The sequence below is a fragment of the Malania oleifera genome, chromosome 6, assembly GCF_029873635.1.
Source record: "Malania oleifera isolate guangnan ecotype guangnan chromosome 6, ASM2987363v1, whole genome shotgun sequence".
NCBI lineage: Eukaryota > Viridiplantae > Streptophyta > Magnoliopsida > Santalales > Ximeniaceae > Malania > Malania oleifera.
In genome coordinates, this window is record NC_080422.1 from 109,407,781 (window position 1) to 109,425,151 (window position 17,371).

Below are 17,371 nucleotides of genomic sequence, written 5' to 3' on the forward strand. Positions count from 1 at the left end.
TAACCCTACACTAGTATTTACATGATGGAAACCCATCCCAAACACACGAGATAAGCGATCATAGGCAAGCATAATGCCCTGAACAAGCTTAGCCCGTGACATTCTCCCCCACTTATGCGGTCGACGGCCTCGTAGACTTTTGGCGATAGGTACACTTCAACTTTGTCCACGAATGGCTTCAAATCTTCCGTAGAAATCCAGCTGATTTCTTTGTCATCAAGGCGCTTCCACTTCACTAGGAACTTCTGCCGCTTCTTCCTTGAGGATATGAACTTTCTGCCTGCAAGGATCTCTTCAACATCATGTCTGTCAGGTTGCACTGTCTTCAACTCTACGCTGTTTGACTGACTTCTGCTCAGGTCGTTGGTGTTGGCGTTGAATGGCTTGAGGCAATTGACATGAAATTGCGGTTTTCTCTGCTGATCTGCCCACTTCTTCATCTGCTTAGAAGCTTTATCCAGATAGGCTTGGGCAAAGTCTGCATTCTGTCTCCCTTCACTGGTGAAGATGTATGCCTTAGGACTCTTTCGTCTGTACGGCTCACCCACTGTGTGAGGTAACAGCGGCAGCTGGTCTATAACAAGCTCAAAAGGGCTCTTTTTGGTTGTTGAGCGCCTTTGGGCGTTGCCACAGAATGGAGCCACATCAAGTAGTTGCACGCCATTCTTCCGGTTGTCATTGACACAATGGCGCAAGTACTCATCTAGTAGCTCTCTGAATCTCTTCATCTGTTCGTCTGTCTGTCGATGATAACTCGAAGAGATGTCAAGGTGTGACCTGAATATCCTGAAAAACTCTGTTAAGAAGTTGTCAGTGAACATTAAATCTTGGTCACAAATAATAACTTGGGGAAAACCCCAAAGTTTCACAATAGTCACAAGGAACAATTGTGTCGTCCCCTCTACCGAACAGTACTTTGGTGCGGCCATGAAAGTACCATACTTCTTCCGCTCCCCCTTGTCTTGTTGGCAAGTGAGACAAGTTTTGGTATAATTAACCACATCATCCCGCGTGTGCGGCCAATAATACCTTCCCAGTAGTCCTGTCATTGGAGTCATTCTCCGCGAATACCCCTTAACGAACTTCCTGCAGTAACCAGTAAGGCCAAGAAAGGAACGCAACTCCTTCACTGTCGTGGGGATCTTCCGTTCTTGAATCCTCCTTACCTTCTCCATACCCCTCCGGATACGACCTTGTTCAACGACTTGACCAAGGAATTTGTTGCTCCACCGAGCGAAAGAGAAATTCTCCTTCTTTACATTCAGACTGTTTCCCTTCAGCCTGTCGAACACCTTCCGTAGATGCTCTTCATGTTTCCTCTGAAACGACACCGATACTCCCAACGGTGTTTTGGAAGGGCGAACACATCCCGCTTCCACTTCATCAAGTTGCTTCCCCAACTCTACTATCTCTCTAGGCGCAATCCAACATGGCCTTTTAGCAGGTGGTTTCACTCCTGATAACAACTCGATCTCTTGCTCCACAGTCCGTCGTGAAGGCAAATTTTGAGGCAGCTTATCCGGCAACACCTCCTTATCCTCATCCAACACCGCTTGGATGGTTGTAGGCTCTAGCTCTTGGCCTACTTCTTTGTCTACCACCACCGTGGCTAGACGTGTCTGCTCACCCTTACCCAATCCTTCATTGAGTTGAATGGCTGAAAGGGACTTCCCTTCGTCTCCTTTCATTGCAACGACTTGCACCATGCACGAGTGATCTCCCATCAGACACAGGGAACCAGCCGAAGGCATCAGCACTGCCCTCGTCCCCATTAGGAACTCCGTTCCTAGAATGACTGGATAGTCATCCAATGGCACCACTGTGAAATTCGCATGACCTTCCCACTGTCCAAGCTTTATAACCACTTGCTTGGCTACTCCCAGAGTAGGCTGGGCTACAGAGTTAACTGCTTTCACGCGTCCTGTATCCTTCTCTAAGGATAAGTTGAGTCTTCTTGCTTCCAACTGCGAAACAAAATTATGAGTAGCCCCCGTATCCACCATAGCGCGAGTACTCTTCCCATTTATCCTCAAGTCCACAAACATTAACCCTTTTGCTCGTGTAACTTTCGGTATTTTGGCCTGCTTTTCCAATGCGTTCACTAACCGCACTGAACCCACCCTCGGGGCTTCATCCTCTTCCCCATCGTCTTCCACTGCCTGTTCTACAATGGAAGCCTGTAAGGCATTAAGTGATGCTTTGTGAGGGCACTCAAAAACTCTATGAGGACCTCGACACAAGAAACACTCAATTTTACTCTTCCCCTTTCCATTGGGTGTGTTGAACCCTCGAGACGACGAAGCTTCTTGTGAGGTTGATGAATTAGGGTCGGCTCCCCCACTCTTGGGTTTGCCATTCTTGAAAGACTTTCCACCGTTTCCCTCTCCGCCAAACCGTTTGGACGAAGTGGTCTCATCACCAGCGTAGTCTGTCAAGCGTTCTGCAGCCGCTTGTGCAGTTGACAAGTCTTGAACCCTTTGTCTATGAAGTTCAGTTCTTGCCCACGGTTTCATCCCCTCTAGAAAATAGAACAACTTGTCCTTCTCCGACATATCCCGAATATCCAACATTAAAGCAGAAAATTGTTTCACATAGTCACTGATTGAACCCGTATGCTTGAGATCTCTCAGTTTTCTCCTTGCATTATACTCAACATTTTCAGGAAAGAATTGGGCCTTGAGCTCTCTCCTCAAGTCTGCCCAACTATCAATCACACAGTTTCCATTTTCAATTTCTCTGTACTTGGTACGCCACCACAGTTTGGCATCACCAACCAAGTACATGGTCGCAGTATCCACCTTTGCCTGTTCTGAGGCCATCCTCACAACGCGAAAGTACTGCTCCACATCAAACAAGAAGTTCTCTAACTCCTTGGCATCTCGGGCACCCCCATACGTCCTGGGTTCTGGCACCTTGGTCTTGCTAACTCCCGGAGTGTTGGAGTTCCCCATAGCAAGAACCATCACATTTACCTTTGCATCCAGATCTGCCATCCGGGCTTGCAAAGTTTCCACCGTGTGGCGAAAGTCCTCTGACATGTCGCCAATCAAACCTGCTTGATGTTTTTGTGATCCCCTCACTTCATCAACAAGTTCTCTCATCTGGGCCACCTCCGCGGCCATAGTGTTGGTTGACTCTTCAACCTGTGCTTCCAGCACGCTGATCCTCTCAGCATTGTTTGGTGCCATGGTCACTTACCAAAGCTTTCCAAACCCAACAATGAAGGCAATCGAATTCACGTAGCAACTCAACCTTGGGCTCTCACCAAGTGTCACCGACTTGGGCTCTGATACCAAATGTCACGGTCCGCCTTTTTCACACCGTTGTGAAGGGCCGTGCGGCGCTAGCTAAAGCACTCTTGCTTAACTAGCCAGCCTTTTGTTTACCAACATTCATCCACGGAACACTTTCATTAACATTCAATCAGATAGCAGCGGAAATTATAATCAATTCATGAAAGCCGTGGCAACCAAGCAGTAAATATTGAAGCAAACGTAATTCATTAACAAATCCTCCGTTGACATGTTGTACTTAGCGAGGGAGGCAAGTAGGCTAAGCACGTTGACAATTGCTAGTGAGTTTTACAATGATTGATGAACACTCACCCTCCCCTAAAGAGCTTTCTAGGCCATTCTCACTCTAGCACTAGGAAACATCAAAGTGACCGAGGAGTCATACTGCCTTATTTGGCTTACAATGAAAGAAATATTAGAAAATAACCCTACACTAGTATTTACATGATGGAAACCCATCCCAAACACACGAGATAAGCGGTCATAGGCAAGCATAATGCCCTGAACAAGCTTAGCCCGTGACACTAGGCCATGAAAGCTGTAAAGTCTTGCAGTTCTTATTGAAGACTCAATGAAGGATTTTCTGTAAAGGGGTTGGCTAATCATTGAAGAAAAGACTGAAGAGTCCACAGTTCCAGCCCAGATGGAAAAAAGAGTGGTGACTGATGGATTTTTAAGCTTGACATCATTGGTAAAGGAGGAGAACTGCTGTTCATCAGATGAGCGGATGGAGAGGTGATAGTTGGAAGAGTTGAGATAGGCAAAACTGCATAGAAGGTGGCCGAAGAGAGCAGAATTGAAGTCGGAGAAAGGAAAATTACTCCTGGAGTACCAGTATCCGGCTTTGATCCATGTTTGTGCCTTTGAAGGGTGCAATTTAATGGAGAGGGAGAGCAGGAGAAGAAGGGTAATGGTTTTGGTCTCCATATGTTGGATCTGGCCTAATAGAAAGTGTTGCATCTTTGTTCATCTCCTGTCAAAACATATCTGGTTATGGACATTCAGCGAAGCCTCCACGTACGTCTGAATAAAAACCACAATCACGTCGGAAAAATCTTGCCTTGACGTGTTCAATCATCGATCTTCATTGGCTTTTGGGTCGATATGGATGATTAAATTTAAACCTTATCTTGGTCTGCTCAATCGTTGATTCTTTTTTTTTTTGGGTCAACGTATTATTCTTAGCTCGTACACCAAACTTCCTTTTTCTCTAGGAAACTTCCTAGAACTGTAGTTTTAAACTGTGCAGACTGCATGGTTGGCAACATAATTCTCCAAATTTAACACTTCAAATTTTGAACTAATTATCAAATCACAGGGGAAAATAATCAAGGAAGAAGCAAATCTTCCCAAATCTAAACATCAGTTTCGAGCATCGATGGAAAATGGAAGCAGAAGCGCCAATTCAAAAAGCAGGCTGACGTGGTAATAATTAAAAATAAAAATAAAAAACACATAAATGGAGATTGATGATGGCGTCGAACTGTTGGAGATGAAAACTTTGGTGAAGAGCGAAGAAAATGAGAGATTCAGTTTGAAATTGAAGGTCAAAGGAGGAAATTGAACCAGCCAACGCCGATCCATGTCTCCGTTAGAAGTATTTATATGACTGATGCTTTTTATGTGTGTGGCAGCTAGAGTTTCAGCTTGACCATCGCAACTCAAGTTCCCCCAAAAAAAAGTCATGTGAGAATACATGAGTTCACCATCGACGATGTTTTGACACCTGCAATGTTAGGGTTTTGAATTTTTCTCTGCGTTTTGTAAAGAAGACAAAAAGTTTATTTGTGTTTTAGCTTCCTAATTGCAATTTTCAATGCCAAACCAGCAACCAAGGGCCTTATGAGGGAAAAAGAATATCTCCCCATCTTTTTCTTTTCCTATATTGTTTCTCTCTCTGAAATATCAACATGGTCGAGAAAAAAATCGAATGGTCCAATTGCGCTCATCACCAGCAAATTCTAAAGATCAATGCCCCTTTTGGGAGGTTTTACTATTCATTACCATTTGATTCATTCATTTCATTGGCCTTCGCGTCCTCTATCAACAGCTTCTCATCTTCGTCATCGTTCTTCAACCGATTCACCTCCCCCACTCACATCAAACTATAAAAGGTTGCGCCCTCCCTCGCCACATGTTCGCTTCTCCATCTATCGATCTACCTTTCTCAACTGTTTGATTATTGTGTCATAGTAGCAGATCATTCACAATTTTGATGGCCGCAGCAAGGGCATACACTCTTTGTTCGTGCCGAAGAAGACATGGATGTTCTCATAGCTGGCGACACACCCTAGATCGTTTCGATGCCATGGTCTTGTGTACTCATTGAACGTATTGAACACTCGTTGATCCTTGATGACGAACTCAGTCATGTGGATTAGGTCAATTGAGGGGAGTGGATCAAGCGAGGTCATGCTAGCAAACACCATTAGCAACGATGCCAAAAGAGAAGAAGAGGAAGAAAAAGGAAAACAAGACAGCACATTTAATAAACGGGTATCCTGTTTAGAAATTTTATTTATTTATTTATTATTTTTTTAAATATTTCATATAAATTGAAATAATTTTTTTTTAAAAAATAATATCCTTTTATTTTATTTATTAATATTTTAATAAAAATATATATAGAAAATAGTAAATCTGACCAACTTGACAGGTACCCAACCCAAATCTGGCTAACTCATTTATTAAACGGGTCGAATCCAGATTGACCTATTTATAAATAAGTCATTTTCTACTAAGCCTAAAAATGATTTAAAAATTATCCGTCAAGTTTTGACCTATTTTGTCACCCTTAAATATCTCCTTAAATTTTATTTTTTTATTATTATAAATAATTTTTTTAAAACAAAAAAGGGCGTTGTGCAATTTTGATGGTTGAGTGACTTTATGTGCAAATTAAAAGTGTAATGACCTTATTGATTTTAATCAATAGTCCATTTAAGTGATCATAAGTTGTTTAGCGTAAAAAATTTCTTTGAAGTTTGACAAAAAGATACGCACTCACGGAATGTTTCAAAAATCACATGAACCTTCTCTAAGGTTTGGAAAAAAGACACGTATATCCGCTTATATTTGACAAAAAGACAAACACATGAATATATATGTGTATCCTAAAAATCGAATGTTAGGTGAAGTTTGTGGAAATTTAAAATCTAGGGAAGTAGCAACTTTTGTCAAGCCTTATTTAAGGTTCTTATAAATTTTGAAATTTCTAGGAAAATTTGCATCTTTTTTTGTCTAGCCTCAAAAGATGTCAGTGTTTTCTATCCCCGTGCACAATAAATTTTTATTTTAATTAGCGTCAACCTTTGTAGCTGTAAAAATTTCAAAATATTACGATTTACTTTTTTATCTTCTTTTTCATTTTCCTTGGTAACCAAACATAAAAAAGTTGGATTCCTTCAAATTTTCCTCCTCTTTTCTTTGCATTTTTCAAGTTCCAAACTGAACCTAAAGGACCCTAACACCTTGTATTTGAGAGCTTGAATTCAGATCTTGAATTTAAATTTATGTAAATTTGAATTAAATTTAATATAAATTTGTATTATTTTTGTCCAAACATAAATCTAAATTAAAAACTCAAAATCCATGCCCCAACTCAAAACACTACGTTAATTATGAATTAAATTTGATTTTAAATACTATTAACATTTCATTTTTCTTAATTTTTAATTATATTAGAATAAACTTTTATTTTTAGTAGTATTTAATATAAAAAATATAGAATGAAAAATGAGTTTACTTCTCATTTTCCTTTTCTTTCCTTTCCCTATTAAAATTCTTGATCAAAAGGATCCAAAACCCACTTTATGAAGAAGAGTTTGCTTGATATAGGAAAAATTATCCTAGTAAAAATATTTTCCAATAAGAAGAATATACATTATGCCCATTAAAATTGTCATAAAATCTAGGGCTTGAAATAAAAATATTTTATGAAAATATTTGTGGAAATAGAAAAATAGGAAATTCATTAGTTATTGTGCACCATAGAGATGGAAATATTCTTCTGTTACTGGTAAATAATCAATAGGCATTCAAAATTAATTTGGTGTGTTCCTGGAATTCTATTTCTTCCTATAACAAAATTCTGTGCATGCTTCGGCTAAAGTTACTTGTTCTATCGATTTCTTTCTCCATTGCTAAAATTCAATCTTCCACAATTGTGGTCACGGCATAGTGATGTAAGAGTTAGAGCAGCCAATTTTGCAATTCCTACTATTTGATCCTACCTTTATACACTAATAGCATGTTTGGCTTGCGAAATGTAATGAGATGAAAACGAAATTGAATGAAAATTGATTTGTTCATCCATTCCTCTTGATTCCTTTCCATTCATACGTACTAAACTATACATTATTCAATAAGCAAAAACAATAAGGTAAAGCAAGAGAGTAAATCTTACAAGTAAAAATCTTATACAGATAAGAGAGTCACCGAGGTTCAGGTTGAGTGATGGAGCCATCATTTGAACATATTTCTCGCTGGGAGGAAGGCGTGTCTTCCCTATCTTCTTCACCTGTCCTTGTTGAAAAAGCAGGCCTTCTAGGCGTATTGATGGCTGCAGTTTCATTTTTGAGCATTGAATATACTTCCGACATGGATGGTCTGTCCTTCCCTTTCTCCTGAACACACAACAAAGCTACTTGCAAGCATTTTAGGAGTTTACATGATGAGGTTGAATCATCCAATGACGGATCCATGACCACCATGCCTTTACCATCTTTCCACAGCTCGTATGCCTGAAGTATAATTCATTTTTATGCATAGTTTTAGTTCACATGCAAAAATTTAGACTACAGCAATCGGTCATGGGAAATCCAGCTTGTCAAATTAACTTACATATTCTAGGAGGTTCATGTTCTTGAACAGGCCGTAGGAGCACGCATTCCTCTTGCCACTTATGATTAGCAGAAGTAGAACTCCGAAGCTATAAATGTCATATTTTGTGGAGTATATACCTCTTTTCACATACTCAGGAGGAACATACCCGCTGCATTGTGTTAATTCAATAATTTTTTAAAAGGACAATAAAAATCAGAAAGCAAAATAGCCCCAACAATTAAAACATGTTCTAAGGAAACAGCTTTAGGAGGCAGTAACTTACTATGTTCCAACAATTCGACCTGTGTTTGCTTCGTGTTCATCCTTCTGGAAAATTCTAGCCAAGCCAAAATCTGATATCTTGGGCTTCATCTCACTGTCCAGTAAAATGTTGCTAGCTTTTAAATCTCTGTGAATTATTGTGAACCTTGAGTACTCTTGGAGATATAAAAGCCCATGAATAATCCCCTCAATGATTTGAACACGCTTTTTCCAATCTAGCAATTTACCTCTGATGGGATCTGCATGAAATTAATTACATTGATGAACTAACAATTGCTTTCTTAAGTAGTTGACTAACATCTACCAAAGAGAAAGGGAACGAGGACAAGACGAGGATGAGGAGGAACCTAGAGGACAGGTGTGATACAGTTTCTCAATGAGTTCGAGAGGCATCCATGCTATCATAAATACTGGGGCTACTCACAATTTCGTCTTATAGGGTGAAGCATAGAGGCACAACTTGAAACTAGATAAGGACTTAAACACGTGAAAGTAGTTAAACTCGGCAACACAACACCTACACTCAGATAGTCAGGGTTGCCAAACAAATTCTGTTGAAGCATGGTGCAAGATGTGGCAAAAAAAAGACAAAGGGGGGTTTGAGAAGGGGTGAACAAACTTATCTGTTTCATTGGTGGTGGATGAAGACATAGGACAAGAACTAGTGCCTACTGCTATCTAAGATGTGTTAATAGAGTACCAAGTTGTGATGTCAAATAAGCTACCACATAACTTGCCTCCATGATGAGGTTCAAAACATTATATCAAATTGTTACCAAAGGTGAAGCCCCTATTGGAGGACCGTATTAAATGGTTCTTCTAGACTTATCGAAAGTATAGAAGGTGAAGCTCCCTGGTAAAGAGCCATACCAAGTGCCTGGACAAAAGTTTTATTTAAAAAAAAAGAGACCCACACCAAGTGAAGCCTTCAGAGTTGGCAGAATCATGGAAACAACTTGATGAGTAACTTGAAGTAGGTTACATAAAACCTTGCAAAGCACTTGTAGTGTTCCAGAGGGATAATGAGAGCCTAATGTGCGTGGATTACCGTGTGCTCAACAAAGTAACCGTGCACAACAAATATCCCATTCAATTGACGGTACTTCACTAAACTTGACCGCAGTTAGACTACAATTAGGTGACGACAGCAGAAGATGATGAGCCGTAAACTACTTGCGCTACATAGTATAGGACTGATGAAGTTCTTTGTCATGCTCTTTGGGTTATGGTAACTCTAGAAGCATTGAAAACTGCTTTCATACAGAGGTATGATGATGATATAAACACTCGACACATGTTTACTTTCATGCTTGCTTACTACTTTTATGTAATTTGTATTTGATGCTTGTGAACTTGTTCATGAGGTGAATCCAGGGTTTACTTTCAGCTGATTGGTTAAGTTTGTGTTTACAACTACTGCCACATGGCCCTTCACACAAAGTTAAGTGTTCGGCACATGACACTTGCACATGGCAGAGGTGTTCATCTTCCATAACAAAAAGCATGAGGAAATGAGCATCAGTTGTGGGTCAGCTAGCCAATGCCAGCCATGCAGCCTGCGCATGGCAGAGACGCTAATCCTCTGTTGCAAAAAGCACGAGGGAATTGAGGGTGGTTGAGGATCAGCTACCCAACGCCTACCACGTGATGCATGAGGTACTGGTATAGAACAGAAACCCTCCCCCTCTCTCGAAGCAAAGTCTCATTCTCTTCCTCAATCACTCCTCTCTCCCCAAAAATCTCTTACCGAATTGAGCGACGGAGTCTGGGAGAGACCCCTTGCAGGCCTTGGAGCATATCAAGCAGCAAGATGATTTTTGGTAGCAACACAGACCTGTTATGGAACTTAGTTAGGCACCTTTATTATATATTTTTCTTTTTCTGGGAGGTGGCAGTGTCAGCACCTTATTTCTGTGCTTCTTTGGGAACATGCTACACTGTGTTGTGAAAGGCAGCGCCATCATTCATCATTTTTCCAAAGGACATAGAACATGAAATTACATTTTTTTTGGTAATGACAATAGAGCCTCTTGCACTATGGTGAGAAGGATTTGATTAGTTAACAAAAGATACAGCAAAAAAATATAGACATAATTTCCAGCAATCCTTGTTATATTCTCTTAGTCTAAGGAGTCATTTCAAGAAAGCACCATTTTTTGCGCCAGCATTTAAAACAGGGCTGTTCTAAACTCACTCCAAAGAAATATCACTTGCCACCCACCAACCAGTAAAACAGCTCAGAAGCTCAAAAATGCTGAATGACACCATGCTGCATTTAGGAATGGAACTGAAGCCTTGCATTTGGAATTGTGAAGGATTTGACAAAACACAATTAAAAAAAAATATTGAGTTTTGGGTGAACCTAGAATTCAAAATCCAAGGCTCTATTTCCATATCTCAAGCTGGTCATATTGTAATAATTTGCTCATACAACTAAAATTTAAAGCATTAGAGATTGCATACCATGAAGGTAGAAATCCAAGCTTTTGTTTGGCATATACTCATAGATCAGCATCTTTTCTTCCCTTTCAATGCAAAAGCCCAGTACTCTAACTAAATTGACATGCTGAAGTTTTGCAGTCAGCGTAACCTCATTTTTGAACTCCTCCAGCCCTTGTGCTGAAGTTTTTGACAGTCTCTTCACCGCTATTTCACATCCCTCCTGTAATTTTCCCTGGAAAAAAGGGAGACCCATTGTTGATATTTGTCGCAAAATACTTGCTAGACTTAAGTGATATTGATGGCTTATATAGATGCAATAATTCCCCCCTCACCCACCCTTTCCTAGTAGATAATGTACCAATACTTTCATCATTATCGCATTTATACTCTTCTAATAATCAATCTGTTGCAAACCAATTGACGTGTGCATGTTCAAAATTCTAATCTACTCCAGGGTTTGTGGAATAGTAAAACACCAAACTGTCTTATAGAAAACGATGCATTTAGAAACTGAAAATGAAGTTTCTAGTGAAATAATTAATCAAAGTAATAGTTGGAGAAATGAAAAATTAGGAACACTGGGGTCTTTGTGGAGAGGAATTCAGCCAATTTCTCAAAGAAACAAAAATTATTTTACTCATATAGTTACCTTAGAGCCTTAGAGAAAACATCAAAATACAATGTAGTTTGGTACATGTAGATTTAGTAACAGCAAACTTGCACAAATAAAATCAAATCAATGGTTCGTGCAAATAGTAAAAATAGTATCCAATTGACCGCATCCATTACTTAAAATTTAATAGGTGCTTACAAAAGTGCCAGAAAATTTACAAGTATCATAAGTTCACGGCTAAGGTCCCTTCAAAGGAGTATCATTTTGAATCAAGTACATAAACTAATAGAATCAAGATCATATAAATTCTCATCATCTTATAGAGATTACTCCAATTTCCATCAGTTACTGCCATAGCTTCTACATACTCAGGCACTTCATAGAGATTTCTCCAATGTCCTTAACAGAGTTACTGCAATTATTTGACTTATTCCCTAAAAATAAAATAAAAATGTGCCATACATATTAAATTCACACTCCCCCCAAAAAAATAAACAAATAATATGGCCTGAAAACCAACTATTACCTTGTAAACAGATCCATATCCACCCTCCCCAAGCTTATCGTCAATTGAAAAGTTATTTGTTGCAGCTTCAATGATAGCAAAGCTAAAAGCTTGAAGACGAGGATCATCATTGCTATCAGCATTTTCCAAAGGTCCCAACCATTCCTCATCTGTAGTCATCATTCCTATAGAGGCAGAGGGAAAGAGCAAAAGGAGAAATGCTAGTGTCTGCATTACATATTGTTGTGAAAAACAAATTGCACAGCAAAATATCGGATCAAACACGCGCAGCACTTAATGATGAAAATACAGAAACAATCCACAGCTAATATATGAAAGCAAAAACAACACAATACACAAGGAATTACGTGGTTCGGCAAAGCCAACATCCACGGGAGCAAACAACAACAATTCGCTATCTTCTTGTCAAAAGGACATGAACAATACATCAACCATGTACAACCATTTTCTACAAATACATCACAAATGACATATAAATAGAGTTCTTAGAGGTTTTCCATCCAAACCCCAACCAACTTAACATCCCTTATTCAAAATTTGAAATCTACGCTAGGTTTCCCGAGCCAAACCACGGTTTCAAGCAGAGAGTATAATCTCTCAGACACTGCTCCAAACCGTCAACCATTAGAGAGCTACCGTTGACGGTTTCCCCTAATGCACCTTGATTTCCATCATGTTTTTTCTCTTTGTGCATGTCTTCCACTTAGTATGTGAACCACATATCACAACAACTCCACCTTGGCAAGCATACGCCCCTTTGGAGAAACTGAAAACATGAACCCGCTGATCCACCTTGACCTTGGGACATTAGGTTGGGACCATGCCCCGTCTAGCAGCTGGAGACAAAAACCAAGTCCAAGAAACGCTTGAACTTGTCCGTGGCAGCTTCGGCTTATGCCATAAACCCTGATTCAGTTGTAGATGTTACACTCGGAAAATGTACCCTGGACTTCCAACAAGTAGGTCTTTCCACAACAATAAACATAAACGCTGTTGTAAACCTTCTGTCATCAAAGCCCCTTGCATAGTCTTCAACAACAAATCTCCTGACTAACGGACCACTCTGTTGCCTACCAAAACACACCAGTGCACCAGCATAGGTGAGCTTTGACATATCCCAGACATCACTGTCCATCCTTAGGTACCAAGCAGTAGACATTTTACATTTATTCTCCACAAAACCACCCTGAGACGGCAAACAAAGTCTCCCTGCAGTTCTGTCCACAAAGCCACCCTGAGATAACCCAAATCTCTCTGCAACTCTATCCACAAAGCCACCCTGAGATAACCCCAATCTCCCTGCAGTTCTATCCATGCGAATCTTCAAACCAAGACCCTTCTTGACCGTACCCAAAACCTTCATGTTAAATACACTTGTCAACAGAGTTCCCAACTGATTAGTCTCAGTCAAAGCCTTCCCAACCAATAACATGTCATTCACAAACAACAGATACATCACTCCCTTGCATCTTACCACCCTCCTCCATCCTAGAAGTTCCACCGATTCTCACATCTGGTTCATATGCAGTAACTCCATTTCCTCCACCATAGCACTCATCCATATATTTTTCCCTTTACTGTGCACCGCATCTTGAAATATAGTAGAAACCTTCCTGGTAGTAATGAATACATAAAACACTAGAACATCAAATTTATACTTGAATGGTGGTCTAATAGTGCACCTAAGCCCACCGTGATCCTACTGTCTCCCGAGCTGAAACTCCCTGCAATATGAAAAATGTCATCTCTGCCCTGAGTCTGTAGCTCCACCTGCATCACATGCTCATTTCTATTGCAATCTATACTGTGATAGTGTTGACCCGCGATAGAACTCCTAGCATTTTTGCCTTAAGTATTTAACTCCACCTGAATCACATATTCATTGATGCTGCAGTTTTCTGGCATCTTTTTCTCTTCCTTTACCTGAGTACGCTAAAACTATGTCTCCACTAATCACCACCTTGCTTGTCATTAGATCAACTAGTTTGAACCAGTGTTTTAAAAGACGAAGGCGTAAGGCGAGGTGTTTTACCCTCCGCGAGGTGAAGCATAAGCCTCAAGGTGTTGAGGCGTAAGCATTTTGGGATTGTATTTTTTTAAATAATTAATAAATAAATAAATTTATATATAGTATAAAAATGAGAAAAATGTTTAAATAATGGAGAGAAAAAATAAAAATATAATTCTTAAGTACTAAAAAAAAGCCATAAGTTTTCAAACAGATGATAAAAAGCCAAATTAAAAATTTCTCCAACTGTTAAGGGGCTGTTTGGGAGACAGCTGAACTCCAGCCTTGAACCCAACTATTACGAGAAAATGGGAATAATTTTTAACATTCATTTAGTCAACTCTGGTTGATTGTAAAAGTAATATCCCGTCGGACAGAGACTTCAAAAGAGAGAGAGAGAGAGAGAGAGTAGACGCTTCGAGCAGAGGCTTCATCGAGGCGTAAGAGATAGCAGAGGCTTCGAGCTTCGAGCAAAGGCTTTGAGCTTCGAGCTTTGAGCAAAGGCTTCGTCGAGAGAGAACAGAGGCTTCTTTGAGGCGTAAGAGAGAGCAGAGGCTTCGAGAGAGAGCAGAGGCTTCGAGAGAGAGTACACGCTTCATCGAGCTTCGTCGAGGCTTCGAGAGGGAGCAGTGGCTTCGTTGAGCCTTATTGAGGCTTCGAAGAGAGGGCAAAGGCTTCATCAAGCTTCGCTGACAGAGCAGAGGAGAAGAATTGCAGGAGAGAGAGGGAGGATAGGGTTTCAGTGTGTTTTGGGTTTGGACTTATACAATTGTATTTTAACCTAGGATACCGAGAGGCATACGCATTTCATATGAGGCGTAAAAAGGCGTCGTTTTTTGGCAGAGGCGTACGCTTTGTTGGCTGAGGCGTACACATTCGTGGAGTTTCGCCTTTGCACATACGCCTTGGTGTGTTTTTCAAACGCAAGCGAGCCCTGAAAAAGCCTTTCAAAACTGTGGTTCGAACTAACCTTTCTTATACCCCAGAAAGATGTACTGTTCGGATATTACACCAAGCCTAGATCCCACCTCACTAGAAACGTGCACCTGTGGACATCCACTCAAACCCGAGTAGTCTACCGCAAATCCCGTCTACAATGCTCCTACAACTCTCCCATCTAGTGATACCTTTGGCGATCAGTCAAACGAGAAACGCGTTATACTCACTAACTTCACCGAGAAGTTCCATGCAAGCCTTACATATAACCTGCCCTGCTCACAAAACTCGTTGAATTGAATCAGTGTACTCAGTCCCAATGTCTGACCTGAGGATCTCTCTCCCGATCTAGTTTTCCACCTCAACCACAAGTTAAACCTGAAAAACACCTCTGACTTGTGCCACATGAGATACACCAAAACTTTTCGTGATAAACCCACGAAATACATATGTCTACCCCATTATACTATCCTCACATGTCCCTAAACATCTAAATAAATGTAGTCACCCATATGCCCTAACCGCATATGCCACAGAACATCTTACTCAAATTCTACAGCAGTAACTCCACCTACAACTATGATACCCTGCAGTGCATAGATATTTTCCGCTAACTATTGTCCTTTCATCACCATCAAGTCGCCTTCACACACTTTCATTACACAACTTTCAGACTTATAACTATATCTGTTATAGTCTAAAGTGTCCAATGAAATTACATTCTTTTGTAAATCTGGTCCATGTCTTACATCACATAAGGTTCTCACAACACTATCATGCATTTTTATTTTAACATTTCCAATACCAATTATTTTGCATGAAATATCATTTCCCATCAAAATAGAACCAGTATTAACTAACTTGTAGGTATTGAACCATTTTCTATTTGATATCATGTGATAAGAGCATCCGAAGTCAAAGATCCACAAATCCGTGAGGCACTCTGAACTCGATGAAATATATAGCACATCACCATCACTTTTCCCCAAGTCTCCTTCCACTACATTTGCAGATTTTGATAAACCCTTAGACATATATCGGCTTTCCAGATTTCTCCAAACTGCTACCGAATAATCTTCATCCATGACGCGATACAACACGTCATCAGCCAAACAAAGTTGGATGGTTGACACAGTTTTTGCCTCCAATTTATTCCAACTTGCTTCATTCATGTTATCTGATTGAATTACGTATAAGGCCTTCACCATACTTTACCGCACTAAGAGATTCTTCACCCTTCTCTGCTATAAACCGAAATTTACGATTCCATAAAACTTGACAATGTCAAATTTTGCAGAACAAGTTCCAGAGGTCATTACAACAATGCTCTGATACCAATTTGTTGTAAAAAATGAATTGCACGGCAGAATGTCAAATCAAACACACGCAACACTTAATGATAAAAATACAAAAACAATCCACAGCAAATATATGAAAGCAATAAGAACACAATACAAAAGAAATTACGTGGTTTGGAAAAGCCTACATTCACAGAAGCAAACGACAACAATTCACTATCTTCTTGTCCAAAGGACATGAACAATACATCAACCATGTACAACCATCTTCTACAAATATATCACAAAAAACATATAAATAGAGTTCCTAGACGTTTTCCCTCCAAACCCCAACCAACTTAACGTCCCCTATTCAAAATTTGAAATTTGTGCTGGGTTTCCCAAGCCAAACCATCAATTGCTTGGGCCAAACCGTCAACGGTTTCAGATAGAGAGTATATTCTCTCAAACACTGCTCCAAACCGTCGGTGGTTAGAGAGCTACCGTCTACAATTTTCTCTGCTACACCTTGATTTCCATCATGTTTTCTCTTTGTGCATGTCTTCCACTCAGTATGTGAGCCACATATCACAACACAAATAAATTTTTTACTCATCCTTCATGAAATAGATGGAAAAATACATAATTTTTAGAAAAGCACCTTTGGATTTGAGCAGTCTCCGTCGTAGGTAAAACATCGTGAGGCATGGAAGTAGAATACCCATAGCAACTGATAGCACAATAACTACCAACAATCGGTGCCTGTTTTGAGGAAGTTTACCATCAACTTGAGCTGTAACCGTAGTTCATGATAATTAGCGAGTAATATAGGTTATACAGACATATATAAAAAATTTCTCAAGTAAAACAATCATATTATATGCCAGTTGGTTTACTAATATATCAATCGATGTGGTAAACTCCAATCTCTTCTTTTTTTAGTCACTCTATATGACAACCTCCCACTGTTCGCATATAATGCAATATATTTCATGAAAAGTCAGCTAAGTTCCATGAAGAGAAGAATCTTCGTTCCAATAAAAAAAAATATATATAATAACTATAAGGGTTTGCTAAAGTTAAGAGCCAAACTGATATTTCGCTAAAATTAGTTGCTTCAGTTTTATTAATAAATCAATAGTATGATTGCTTTGAGATTTTAAAAGCTTT

General features: G+C 39.8%; 1 protein-coding gene and 1 pseudogene across 1 annotated transcript; both read right to left on the reverse strand.

Annotated features, from left to right (window-relative positions):
- The window catches only part of LOC131158763 (uncharacterized), a 31,565-nt pseudogene that overhangs the window by 11,266 nt on the left and 2,928 nt on the right, over positions 1–17,371 (reverse strand).
- Positions 3,484–4,243, reverse strand: LOC131157484 (class V chitinase-like). Its single transcript, XM_058111674.1, has one exon. The coding sequence runs from the start codon at positions 4,218–4,220 to the stop codon at positions 3,624–3,626; it is 597 nt and encodes a 198-aa protein (XP_057967657.1). The 5' UTR covers positions 4,221–4,243; the 3' UTR covers positions 3,484–3,623.

What these genes read in the sequence shown, in the direction of transcription:
- LOC131157484 (XM_058111674.1), bottom strand. Translation starts at nt 4,220, where the DNA reads ATGGAGACCAAAACCATTACCCTTCTTCTCCTGCTCTCCCTCTCCATT.